This window comes from Pelophylax lessonae, assembly GCF_965119305.1.
Source record: "Pelophylax lessonae genome assembly, chromosome: 3".
Classification (NCBI taxonomy): domain Eukaryota; kingdom Metazoa; phylum Chordata; class Amphibia; order Anura; family Ranidae; genus Pelophylax; species Pelophylax lessonae.
The window spans coordinates 53,046,037-53,058,891 of record NC_138770.1 but is presented as its reverse complement, the minus strand read 5'-3'; the positions used below and the strand labels follow the sequence as shown (position 1 = coordinate 53,058,891).

The 12,855-nt window shown below is 44.3% G+C and overlaps 1 protein-coding gene across 3 annotated transcripts in view; it reads right to left on the bottom strand.

Moving 5' to 3' along the window:
• The window catches only part of KIF13B (kinesin family member 13B), a 518,118-nt gene that overhangs the window by 164,657 nt on the left and 340,606 nt on the right, over positions 1-12,855 (bottom strand). For all 3 annotated transcript variants that reach the window (XM_082248971.1, XM_082248973.1, XM_082248972.1), the window contains 3 exons: positions 5,032-5,178; positions 2,345-2,374; positions 70-169 (listed from right to left, as the gene is read on the bottom strand). In XM_082248971.1, the coding sequence (XP_082105097.1) occupies positions 70-169; positions 2,345-2,374; positions 5,032-5,178 (277 nt within the window). The remainder of the gene's footprint in view (positions 1-69; positions 170-2,344; positions 2,375-5,031; positions 5,179-12,855) is intronic.

Genomic DNA, 12,855 nt, shown 5'->3' with positions numbered 1-12,855 from the left:
TCACAGGTCGAGTGTTGCAATCCATTATAAACAAGGCGGTGTTATTCTGACAACAGATCACACATTCACCTGGTTTGCTGACAAGTTTCTGCAGCTGTTGGTCCAAATATTCCTGGCGCTTGGTGAGAGCGTTCAGCCATTTCCTCTTCAGTCTGTCCAGATCCCGGTCCTGAGAGAAGACAAATCACAATGCCTCCTAATTTACAGTCAAGCCTCAAGATGTGGAGTTCACTCAAGAACACTCTAAAAAGCTAGGGCCCATTCACATGATTGTGGTGTGTTGCTACCTGTATAAGCCTGCATTGCATTCTAAAGCAACTCCTTCATTTTGAATGGGCAGTCAACACATGCAACGCACCTAGACCATTTCTTCCCCAATACAGCACACTGCAACATGCTGCTCTATACTTTGGTGCCCTAGGAACTACGATATATTTGTTCCATAGTTATCTATATACACCCCCTGGCTTTCCCGATTCCCACTTCCTCCATTGTTACCCTAACCCCCCCCCCCCCCTCCTCTCACCTCCTTTCTTGCTTCCATCACCCTTCCCTACCATACCCAATCCGGTCTTAAAGGAGAAGTGGAGCCAAAGCCTTTATTCTGTACTCCTTCGGCCTGTATTCAGCCGAAAGCGGGCTAAAGACAGGCTGAGCCCGCACTGCAAGGGTTAACTGCTCATCTTTTTCCAGGACAGTGGTCTCCAAACTGTGACCTAGGGGCCAGATGGGGCCCTTTGCTTGCCTTAATCCAGACCTTGAGGTATTATTCCTGCCATTGACTCCATTCTATGAGGCAAACTTCCTGCAACTGACACCAACAATAGGGCACTATCCTTGCCACTGACACCAACAATAGGGCACTATCCTTGCCACTGACACCAATAGGGCACTATCCCTACCAATGATACCAAAAATGGGTCACTATTCCTATCATTGACACCAACAATGGGGCCCTACTCCTGCCACTGACCCCAACAATCAGGCACTATTCCTACCACTGACACCAACAATAGGACACAATTCCTTTCACTGACACCAAAAATCAGGCACTATTCCTCACACTGATACCATAGATGGGGCACTATTCTTCCCACTGGGCACAATCCGGCCCCCCCTAAAGTCTGAAAGACAGTAAACTGGCCCTTTTTTTTTAAGTTTGGAGACCCCCAGTCTAGGGGATTGGAGAACATAGATAGGCTAACCTAATTCTCTGATTCTCCCTGCAGCTCCTGTCAACCCCCGGCAGTCTTGTGCGGTGGACTGTTCCTGACATCATCATGCCCATAGACCTGTTCTGAACATGAGGTTGTCAGTAACAGTCCATCGCTGGAGCATGGGGGAGCGACGTTTGCCAGTGAAGCAGAGGATCAGGTGAGTATACAGCTTTCAACTATCCCCTGGACAAAATGAGCAGTTGACCCATGCAGTGTGGGTACTGCATGAGAAAACCTTTTTGACCCATGCAGTGTGGGTACTGCATGAGAAAACCTTTTTGACCCATGCAGTGTGGGTAGTGCATGAGAAAACCTTTTTGATCCATGCAGTGTGGGTAGTGCATGAGAAAACTTTTTTGACCCATGCAGTGTGGGTAGTGCATGAGAAAATCTTTATGACCCATTTGACCCATGCAGTGTGGGCACTGTATGAGAAAACTTTTTTTTTTTTTGCCTAGAGTTGGGCTTTTACGTGTATTGAGGTAATATGTAGTGAATTGCACCTAACTGCAACACACATGTGAATAAGCCCTCAAAGAAGGACTCATCTAAGGGCTGCGCAAACTGTTGGCGCTATATAAATCCTGTATAAGAATAATAATAATCTAAGCACCATCTGCATAAAAAAATGCCACTTTGAATTCAACTTCAATAATCTAAAACGGAGCGAAATCTCATCAAAGGCATGCTTTATTACAGGAAAAAGGAGCAGTTTTTAAATCCAATAATTGAATTGTGTGAAGCTTCATCTTTGAAATAACTGTGTTTTTACTAGACTGAAAATCTGCCCTTGTCGGAGGTCTTGCCAGGCAGTGTGTGCTGGCTGAAGGAAGAAGACCACAGGGGAGACTGGCAGGAACAGGGCAGGCGAGATGTGCTGACTGCTGGCTATAAAGTGTACCAGATTATAGCTGTCCTAAAATCTGTATATAAAGGGGAATGACATAAAACAGGGGTGCGGCTGGGCCAAGACTTCAAACCGTACCAGATCAAACTAGACAAGTTTATTGCAAAGTTGCCAAAAAAATAAAAAAATAAAAATGGTCTCAATCTTTTAAAATTTTTTGAGACCTTCTTCAGATGTTTTCCACATAAACACACTTAACACATTTTTTTTATTTTATTACCTGATAGCTGTCAACATCCTCTCCGCTGTCCTGTAACACAGAAAATATAGACTTAAATATATTTGAAATAAAATAGCATCTTTAAGTATGTGCAACGTCAACATTTTTATTTACAGCGATCCAAAAAAAACTTGCAGTGTGCTCTAAGCTGAGACAGAGATCTCCCCGCCGGGTGCAGTGAAGGGAGTTGCCGTCCGTGCACCAGTCAGAGGTTTAAGAGCGTTATCAAAGAGGAAAAAGGCGCTGCTCACCAACCCAGTGCATTAGTATGTAGATGAAGGTAGTCTTTAGGCAGCGCCATTGCAGCCACTCTCCCCTGACATGTTTCGCCCTGTTCACCAGGGCTTTGTCACAGAGGTCAGAAGCCTCTGTGACCGAACCCCGGTGAGCGGACGAAACGTGTCAGAGGAGCATAGCTGGCTAAGACCACATTCATCTACATACTAATGCACTGGGTTGGCGAGCAGCGCCTTTTTTTCTCTTTGATAACATTTTTATTTAGTTCAAGTCCTTACAGCTGGGGACCATAAGGGTAATTTAGACAAACTGGAACAGTCCACACATCCACGGGTAAGGACCATGAATAGACTGCGGCACAGGGATACAGCTCTACTCACAGATCCCCGAGTAGGAGAAGTCCATAGACTATCCGTATATCCGTAGGAGAGTAGTCCAGCAGTGCTCTAGGGGCAAACAGCCAATAACCAGGGCTCTAGCCAGTGTACCACCTTCTCTGACCACCTACTTGGCACACCTCCCCAGGAAATGGCCAGAGCATGGTAAGTATTAAGCCTAAGCTCTAGAATGTTCATCACAAAGGCAGGGGAAAACCATCAAATCCTAAGGCTGTGGAGCTAGGAACAGACCTGGGCAATCAATCTCAGTCCCTCGGATTACAGAGTAAGCCAATAACAAAATCTGCCTAGCATCCTATCCTAGGAGGGTTCTACAGCTCCGATGCTGGTCACATGACCAGTGCCAGAGCACAAGTCACATGGTTTCTGCAGAATAGGCTCTGGGGAGACAGATGCAGATCTGACCAATTAGTGGCTCTACCTGATCATTGATCCTCTGTCTGTAGAAGCTAGCACATGACCAGTGCTACTGATCCATTAGTAAATAAATGGATCTGAGATTGATTCGCTACACCACAAGTTAAGTCTGAGATGAGTCTTAAGTTAAGTTGAGTCTAGATGCAAATTCATTCCAAAGTAAAACAAGGTGGAAGATGCATTTTAGGGGCCAAATTATTATCATCAGGGCTTAGGCCCAGGAAATAATGTATACAGCTGCATGAAAACCAGCTGCTAATGAAAACTTAACACTTTAAGTGATAAAGTGCTTTATCACTTAAATGGTTAATATACCATATTTACGTTATATTCAATGCAGTCTGTATACTTAATTTCCTATTCTTAGGGAAAATCCCCCCCCCCCCCCCAATTTCAGCCCTCTTATCTTTTTTGCTAGGTAATCTACAAATACACACTCATAAATGTAGTCATCTAGTGTTCTCCTGTAGGGATCCGTCACGCTGCTGCTGCAGTCCAAGTCCCATGCCACCATCTTCAACTGTGACTTCATCAAAAGGCCTCCTGTCCTCCCCTGATGATGCACAGGCACTGCAGCATGTCATCAGGGGAGCCAGGTGCAAAGACAGCTGGCCCCCTGATAATGCACAGGCACTGCAGCACATCATCAGGGAGCTAGCTGCAAGTACCTGTAAAAGACAGCTGGCCCCCCTGATGATGTACAGGCACCAAAGCATGTCGTTAGGGAAGCCAGCTGCAAGTACCTGTAAAAGATAGCTGACCCCTTGATAATGCACAGGCGCCACAGCATGTCAACAGGGGAGCCAAGTGCAAGTACCTGTAGAGGACAGCTGTCCCCTTGATAATGCACAGGTGCCACAGCACCTCATCACAGAAGCCAGGTGCAAGTACCTGTAAAAGACAGCTGGCCCCCCCCCCCCCCCCGGACGATGTACAGGCTCCACAGCACGTCATCAGGGGAGCCAGCTGCAAGTACCTGTATAAGACAGCCGGCCTCCTGATTTGTGATGTGGGTATCCCAGGAGGCTGCCAGAAATAATATCATTCTCGCCTTGGAAAGTAATGGGGAAAAGTGTGATTAAAAATTACAAAGCAATGCTGAGAGAGGAGGGGGGTAGGGATGACATGGCGGCAAGCGGCTGGGGAGAGTGAATGTCTAATAATAGCCTCTGAAAAGGGGGCACTTTTTGGTCCCCAAAATCTTTTGGAATCCTTGTCTAGTCTTCTACTGAAGTTTAAACTGCAAGTGCAGTAGCTTTTGTATTTGGTGTGGAGCTTCAATCTCAGATCTATTTATTTGCATTACAAACTATGGAAATCTTTTGGGTGTGAAGAAGCCACCAGTCCAGAATCCAGACAACCAACATAAAAACCACTGGAACACTACTGGATCACAACACCAACAATAGGCAATTTCCAGGGTTCCAGAGCTACCTGTCCATTCCCATCAACGGATATGCCTTAACATCGACGTTCCCCTTTGGCAGCCAACACACGGCCAATGCTATCGCACCAGTCACTTGACTGAGGGGATTACGAAGAGGTGTTACAGGGAGGAAAACAGAGAAATTGAGCTTTCACCATGAGATATGTTACATATGAAAATCTTGTGAAAGGGTCAGCCACTGCACTCACCTGGTGTGCATCTTGAGACTTTCCAGACTTTGCATGTACAATTTTCACGCAGCCCACTGACACCGACAAAATGGATTCTTCTATTAGAGGTAACGTTCCAGAGTCTTGCACAGAGCGCACCTCAACCTGAAGACGTCGTGACTGACCCTATGAGAAGTAGAGAATTTATTGGTTTGCATCCCAAAATGACCACCACAAATAATATCAGTACAGCATTATATATGGAACCTAGGTGTACACATAGTGCGTCAATGTGCAAGAGAGGGCAACCTTTAATGAGCTTTTGTTTGCATCAATATATCTCTATATAAAAAAATATTATAAAAGTCAATGGTAATGCAAAAGCAGCTGGAAAAAAGCTTGCATTAGCCTTAGGCCCCATAAGGTCCATTCAGATCCGCCTGTCAGTTTTTCAGGTGGATCTGAACGGATGCCCCATGCATCTCTATGGGGCATCCGATGTCAGCGGAGACATGTCCACTGACATCCGATCCTGTCTGTCAAATCTGGATAATCCATCCGTCTGGTGGATGGGATCAGATGAGAACGGACAGGCGGTCCATTCTCATCTGATTCCCCCATAGAGGACAGCGGAGATCTGACGCCTCCGTCTCCACACACAGAGCGGAGACGGAGCCGTCATCCGCCTGCTCAGCGGGGATCGGCGGATCAATTCCCACTGAGAAAAACAAAGTTCCGCCGACGGAACGGACATGTGTGAAAGGGCCCTAAAGGAAATGAAAAGGCATTTAGCAAAACGCCTGGCAGATTACAAGCGTTTTTGTTAGATGTCAATGCCTTCCTCCAAACACATGCAAAAAAAACACCTGAAACCGATACGCTCAGGTGTGAATGGAGCCTAAAGCATCTGAGCAAACAAAAACAAAGTACAACTCTGCAAAACTTGCACATTCCCCCATGTTTTATATTCCTTTCCAAACTCTGCAAGTTCAAAGGATATAAAAAGTCTACACACCCCTGTTAAAATGTCAGATTTCTGTGATGTAAAAAAATGAGACAAAGATAAATCATTTCAGAACTTTTTATGTGACCTATAAACTGTACAACTCAATTGAAAAACAAACTAAAATCTATTATGTGGTTGCATAAGTGTGCACACCCTCTTATATAACTGGGGATGTAGCTGTGTTCAGAATAAGGCTGCATGTACACCGGACGTTAGAAAAAACGTGCTGCAAAGCAAGTTCTGACGCCGGGAAAAAGCAGCTGTTAAACTTGCTTTCAGTAGCTTTTTCAATTAGCGTTATTGCACGTTTGGCCACGTTGCTTTTAGCAGCGTTTTTTCTGCCTCCATTCAAAATCAATGGTTCCCTATGGGAGCCTATTGATTTGAATGGAAGTCGCATCAGGATGATCCGACTTGTGGCGCGACTTGCACTGTGAGAATCTTAAGGGGGAACTCCACGCCAAAAATGGGAAAAAAAACGGCGTGGGGGTCCCCCCCAGGCCCTTCGGGTCCGGTATGGAATTTGAGGGTAGCCCCACGCCGAAAAAACGGCGTTGTGTCCCCCCCAAAATCCATACCAGACCCTTATCCGAGCATGCAGCCCGGTAGGGCAGGAAGGGGGAGGGGACGAGCGAGCGGCCCCACCCCCCCTGGACCATACCAGGCCACACGCCCTCAACATGGGGGGGTGTTGGTGCTTTGGGGCAGGGGGAGCTCTGCACCCCCCACCTCAAAGCACCTTGCCCCCATGTTGATGAGGACAAGGGCCTCATCCCCACAACCCTGGCCAGTGGTTGTGGGGGTCTGCGGGCAGGGGGCTCATCGGAATCTGGAAGCCCCATTTAACAAGGGGACCCCACAGATCCCGGACCCCCTCCCTATGTGAATGGGTATGGGGTACACTGTACCCCTACCCATTCACCCCATAAAAGGCAGTGTATGTAAATAACGACAGGTTTTGGAAAGTTTATTAAAAATCTTCATCCGGTCTTCTCCTGCTCTGGTCTTCTACCTCTCCGGTCTTCTGGTCTTCTACTCTTTTTCTGTCCGCTCTTCTGCTGTCCAATCTTCTGCTCTTTTGCATCCTCTGGTCTTCTTCTTCTTCCTCCGGTCCTCCTCTGACGATGTCTCCGGTGATTATGCCGGTCTCCGCAGCTTGTTATATAGCCATTGTGGGCGGGGCCTCCCGGTGACATCACTGGGAGGCCCCACCCCCTTATGTCACAGATAACATTCAAACTCATGTTACCCCCAGACCTATTTTTGCCACTTTTTGTTTACAAGTTAAAATCAGTATTTTTTGCTAGAAAATTACTTAGAACCCCCAAACATTATATATATTTTTTTTAGCAAAGACTTTAAAACGCCATTTTTTTGGAAAAATTACGAAAAATCACATTTCACTGCATAAAAAAAAACTAAACAGTAAAGTTAGCCCATTTTTATATATTGTGAAAGATGATGTCACGCCAAGTAAATAGATAGATACCCAACATGTTACGGTTTAAAATTGCGCCCACCCGTGGAATGGCGACAAACTACGGTCAATAGAAATCTCAATAGGCGACGCTTTAATATTTTTTAACGGTTACCAGTTTAGAGTTAGAGTGTAGATCCTTTTTTAAAATGATTGTTCACGCTGTGGTGATCGCGGCGATACCTCACGTGTGGTTTGAACAGCGATTTCATTTGCGGCTCGACTTCCATATACGTTTTCTTTTGTGCTTGAGCTAACGGCGACGGCTACATTTTTTAATTTTTTTTCCTATTTATTTTTATTTTATTTTTTTTAACTTTAACACAGATTTAAAAAAAAAAATAAATCTGATCACTTTTATTGCTGTCACAAGCAATGTAAACATCCCTTGTGACAGCAATATGCAGTGTCAGGTACTCTTTATGGAGGGATCGAGGGTTTAAAAGACCCCAAACCCCTCCACTACACTTCCATGTATGCAAAACGCCGAAAACTGCATTTTTGAATACACTGTTTTTTTTAATCTGCCGCCTTTAGCAGCCGAGTAACCTGTACGCGACGCCATGGACGCCGCCTCCGGGTTACGTTATCGGAGACCCACTCAAAGCCGCATCCGGCTTTGATTGGGACTCCATCCAGCCGGCGGACGTGCCGGCTGGTTGATCGGATCTCCCAGTGGGACGGGAGACCCGGGCAGAGCCGCGGAAGGCGAGAGGGGGCGTCCCCTCCAGCTCGCCGGGGTAACGATCGAGCAGCTCCCGAGCCACATCGGTCCTTACCGCCGGAAAGCCGCCCGCCAGCTCTAAACAACGGTTCTGGGATGATGCCTCTAGCTCAAAGTATTAGTTTAAGGGTGTGAACACTTATGCAACAATATTATTTTAGTTTTTTATTCTTAATTCCCTCCACCTAAAAGATTTGAGTTTGTTGTGCAGTTTATAGGTCACATTGTAAAGGTGGAAAAAGTTCTGAAATTATTTATTTTTGGCTCATTTTTTTACATCACAGAAACCTGTCATTTTAACAGGGGTGTGTAGACTTTTTATATCCACTGTATAAAAAAAAAAAAACCTGTTGATCTGCCAGAAATCCAGTGATCTCCTAAATTCCTGTCTGAGGTAGGACCACAGTGCCTTTTTTACTCTGGAATCCCAAGCAGTGTAGCCAGCCCTGCCTTCTGGACTACAAGACTCCACCCATCTGTGTTCCTCTCCAGTCTCCACATTCATACACCGATTCCTAGCAAAACCATGCTCCTGCACAATCACTGAGTGCAGGGAAAGGGCTCTATGGAGAAGTAGTTCTGGAAGCATCCCCTTGTCAATAATAAATAAGTTCCCAAGCAGTGGCTATTGAAAGTATTTGACAATCCTGGTGATGCCATCACAGGGAGTAATAAAAGTTGTTTTTCCACTACAGGAACAAGAGAAGAAAAAAAAAAAAAAAAAAGAATGTGCCGACATGCTTTTTAATGGGTGAGGGAAGGTTAGGGGGGTAAATCTGAGTCATGCCTATAATAATCCTTTAGGTGACTGAAGCATATGGAATGGAATTAAACCAGTTGACGACCGCCCCAAAGCAGATTTACTGCTACAGTGCGGCCATTCTGTGCAGAATAACGTATATGTATGTGATTTTGCACTTCATGGTAGGGGGCGCACGCGTGCCACTGATTAGTCACAGCAGAAGTCAATGAGCGGATGCCAGCCAATGGATGTCCACCTGTACCCACCGATCGTCGAGAGACACAGGACGGAGTTCTGCATATGTAAACAATGCAGTGCTCCATCCTGACAACGGGGATGTGATGGATTTTGTTTCCCTGCAAAGCAGGGAATAAAATCAATCACATTTTAGTGAAAGCAGCACACATAATACACAAAAAAACTGGTTAGGCACACATTTAACCCTTTGAGCACCCTAGATGTTTAACCCCTTCCAAGCCAGTGTCATTAGTACAGTAACAGTGCACATTTTTAGCACTGATCACTGTATTAGTGTCACTGGTTCCTGCAAAGTGTTGAAAGTGTCAGTATCTGCCCCAACATCGCAGTCCCACTACAAGTCACTGATTGCCACCATTACTAGTACAAAAAATTAAAAATAAATAAAAATTCCAGTATATATACACCATAGTTTGTAGACGCTATAACTTTTGGGCAAACAAATCAATATACGCTTATTGGAATTTTGTTTTGTTTTTTTTTTTTTTACCAAAAATATGTAGCAGAATGCATATTGGTGTAAGTTTATAAAGGAAATCGATTTTTCTATTTTCTTGTTATTGGATATTTTTTACAGCAGAAAGTAAAAAAAATATATATATTTTTTTCAAGATTTTTTTTTTTTTGTGCGCTATAAAGAAAAATGAGTGATGATCAAATACCACCAAAAGAAAGCTCTATTTGTGGAAAAAAGTGACACATTTTATTTGGGTACAAAGTTGCACCACCGTGCAATTGTCAGTTAAAGTAAGGCAGTGCCGTATTGCAAAAAAATTGCCTGGTCATGAAGGGGGGGTAAAGTGGTTAACCACCTCAATACTGGGCACTTTCACCCCCTTCCTTTCCCAAACCAATTTTCAGCTTTCAGTGCTCTCGCATTTTGAATGACAACTACTCAGTCATGCTACACTGTACCCAAATGAAATTTTTTATCATTTTGTTCACACAAATAGAGCTTTCTTTTGGTGGTATTTATACGCCACTGGGTTTTTTTTTTTTTGCGATATTCGCAAAAAAAGAGCGAACATTTTGAAAAAAAAAAATATATATTTTCTACTTTCTGTTTCAAAAGAAATCCAATAAAATCAAATTTCGTCATAAATTTAGGCCAGAATGTATTCTTCTACATGTCTTTAGTAAAAAAATCCTGATATGTGTATGATAATAGGTTTGTGTGAAAGTTATAGAGTCTACAAGCTAGGCTACGTATCATTGAAAATTGATCAATCCTGATGTACTGACTACCTATCTTATTTCTTGAGGCTCTAAAATGTTAGGACAGTAAAGATACCCCCCAAATGACCCCTTTTGTAGAGGACAGTCCAAGGTATTTAGTAAGAGGCATAGTGATTTTTTTGAAGTTGCAGTTTTTTCCCCACAATAGTTTGGGTAATGAAAATGTTTATTTTTTTATTTTTTCCATAAAATTGTCATATTGACAAGTTATTTCTTACACATGGCATAGATAAACTTGCAATTACATCCCAAAATATATTCTGCTACTCCTCCAGAGTATGGCGATACCACATGTGAGACTTTTCCACAGCCTGGCCACATACAGAGGCCCAACATCCAAGTAGCACCTTCAGGTGTTCTAAAGGCATAAATTACACATTTCATTTCCTGAGTACCTATCACATTTTTGAAGGCCCTGAAGCACCAGGACAATGGAATTAAACACAAAATGACCCCGTTTTGGAAGGAAAACACCCCAATGTATATTATACAAGGAATAATGAGTCTTTTGAACATGTCATTTTTTTCCACAAGTTTTTGGAAAAAGTAGAAAGAAAATGAAAACAATTTTTTTTTTTCTTCAAAAAGTTGTCAATTTATAAGATATCTCTAACACATAGCATGTACATAGCAAAAATTACACCCCAAAATACATTCTGCCACTCCTCCTGAGTATGGTGAGATGGTGAGATGATCACGGACAGATGGGGCACATGATCACGGACATATGTGGCACATGATCACGGACAGATGTTCACTGTAACAGATTATGTTACAGGGACAGATGTGTGACAGGTGTTTTCACTGTGTTGGAGACACTAGCAGGGTGATCAGTGAGTAAAGAGCAGTAAAATAGATCAATACTCACTGATCACCGCCTGCCAGCACAGATCCGCTCTCCTTCTCCTCACATTGTGAGGAGAAGCAGAGCCGATCGTCATGACAATGGCTGTATTGACATCACATGATGGCTGTGATTGGACACAGCGGTCATGTGATCAGGAGGGCCAATCCCAAAGCCCTCTTGCCAATCTGTGTTGCGCTGTGTCCTGGGGACACAGGCACACCGAGATAACCATCTGTCCGCCAGCCACCTGTGTACCCAGGACCAGGACATGGCGCATGTAGCACTTGGGATCCTTTGGATTTGTGCTATGGATGCAGAGCAAGCATTGATCAACATTGCATCCCTCTTCTTCCTCAAGTTAAGGGGTCAATGGAAAAGCCATTAATGTTGGAATAATGGTGGGATTGTGCTCGTACACACTATAAGAAAATCGGGTGAGAATTTTCGATCAAAGAACTTTCGTACGATTTTCGTATAGTGTGTACACAACTTTCGACAGCCGATTCCAATTTTTTTGTCCGAAAATTCTCAAAGGGACAAACTCCAAAATGTTTCTTGTACAGGAACAGAACAAAATGATATTAGTTTAAAGTGTACCATTTTCATATGATTTTTGTACAACAATCAGAAAAGAAAGACTGTGCATGATCAGAAACAATCAGCAACAAAGAAAAGCCTTTGTCGTATGAGAATTTTCGTACGAATTTTCGTTTATCGGTTTAGATTTGCTGTGAAACTAGGAAAATTGGACGATAATCCGCCCGATTTTCTTAGTGTGTACCCCACTGTCTACCCCAAAATGGCACTTGTGAACACTGGAAACACATTTTGGATGTTTAGGGTTTACAGCACAGCTATTGCGGCTTAAAGCGGAGTTCCGGCCCCAAAATCGACATAGTCGATTTTGGGGCCATCCGCTTGCTTCTAGGTCACCTGAAAAGGAAATGGATAATCACGATTTTTTTTTTTTTTTTTTACTTACCTTGTAATTGCATAAAAATATACTCACCCTTCTTCCACTTCCTTACTCGTCGGCCGCGGCCTGAGCCGTCACTTCCTCTTTGCAATGATTCCTGGGAGCTGAACGTCATCGCTCCCAGTTATCAATGCGCCTGCACCGGCCCCGACGTCAGTTCCGGTGCAGGCGCGTCATACCTTGCTAATCAGCTTCTGGGCATGCCCAGAAGCTGTGCAGGGATGATGCTGCAGCCCCGGAAGTGACGGCGGGGCCGGCGCAGTGCATCGTGGGACCGAAGAGGACGGAAGAGGACGCAGAAGATGATCGCGCTGGCTTCAGCTGCCCACACCTGAGATGGCAGCGCTGGAGAAGAAATTTTCAAGGTAAGTGCGAACCAGGACAGATCAGAGGCTATCCATTGTGGAATGTACTAGCCCTGACTGTCCCGGGGGTATTTTCATTGAAATTTGTTTTTGGTGGCCGGAACTCCGCTTTAACTGCCTTTTTGTTAAACTGTTGGCACAGAACCAAGCTTACTAACCATTGGTGGTTGGAGAAGCGATTTGGAGGAGGATATGCATTGGAGCTAATGAGACTGGAAAGCGGGTCCTCCTC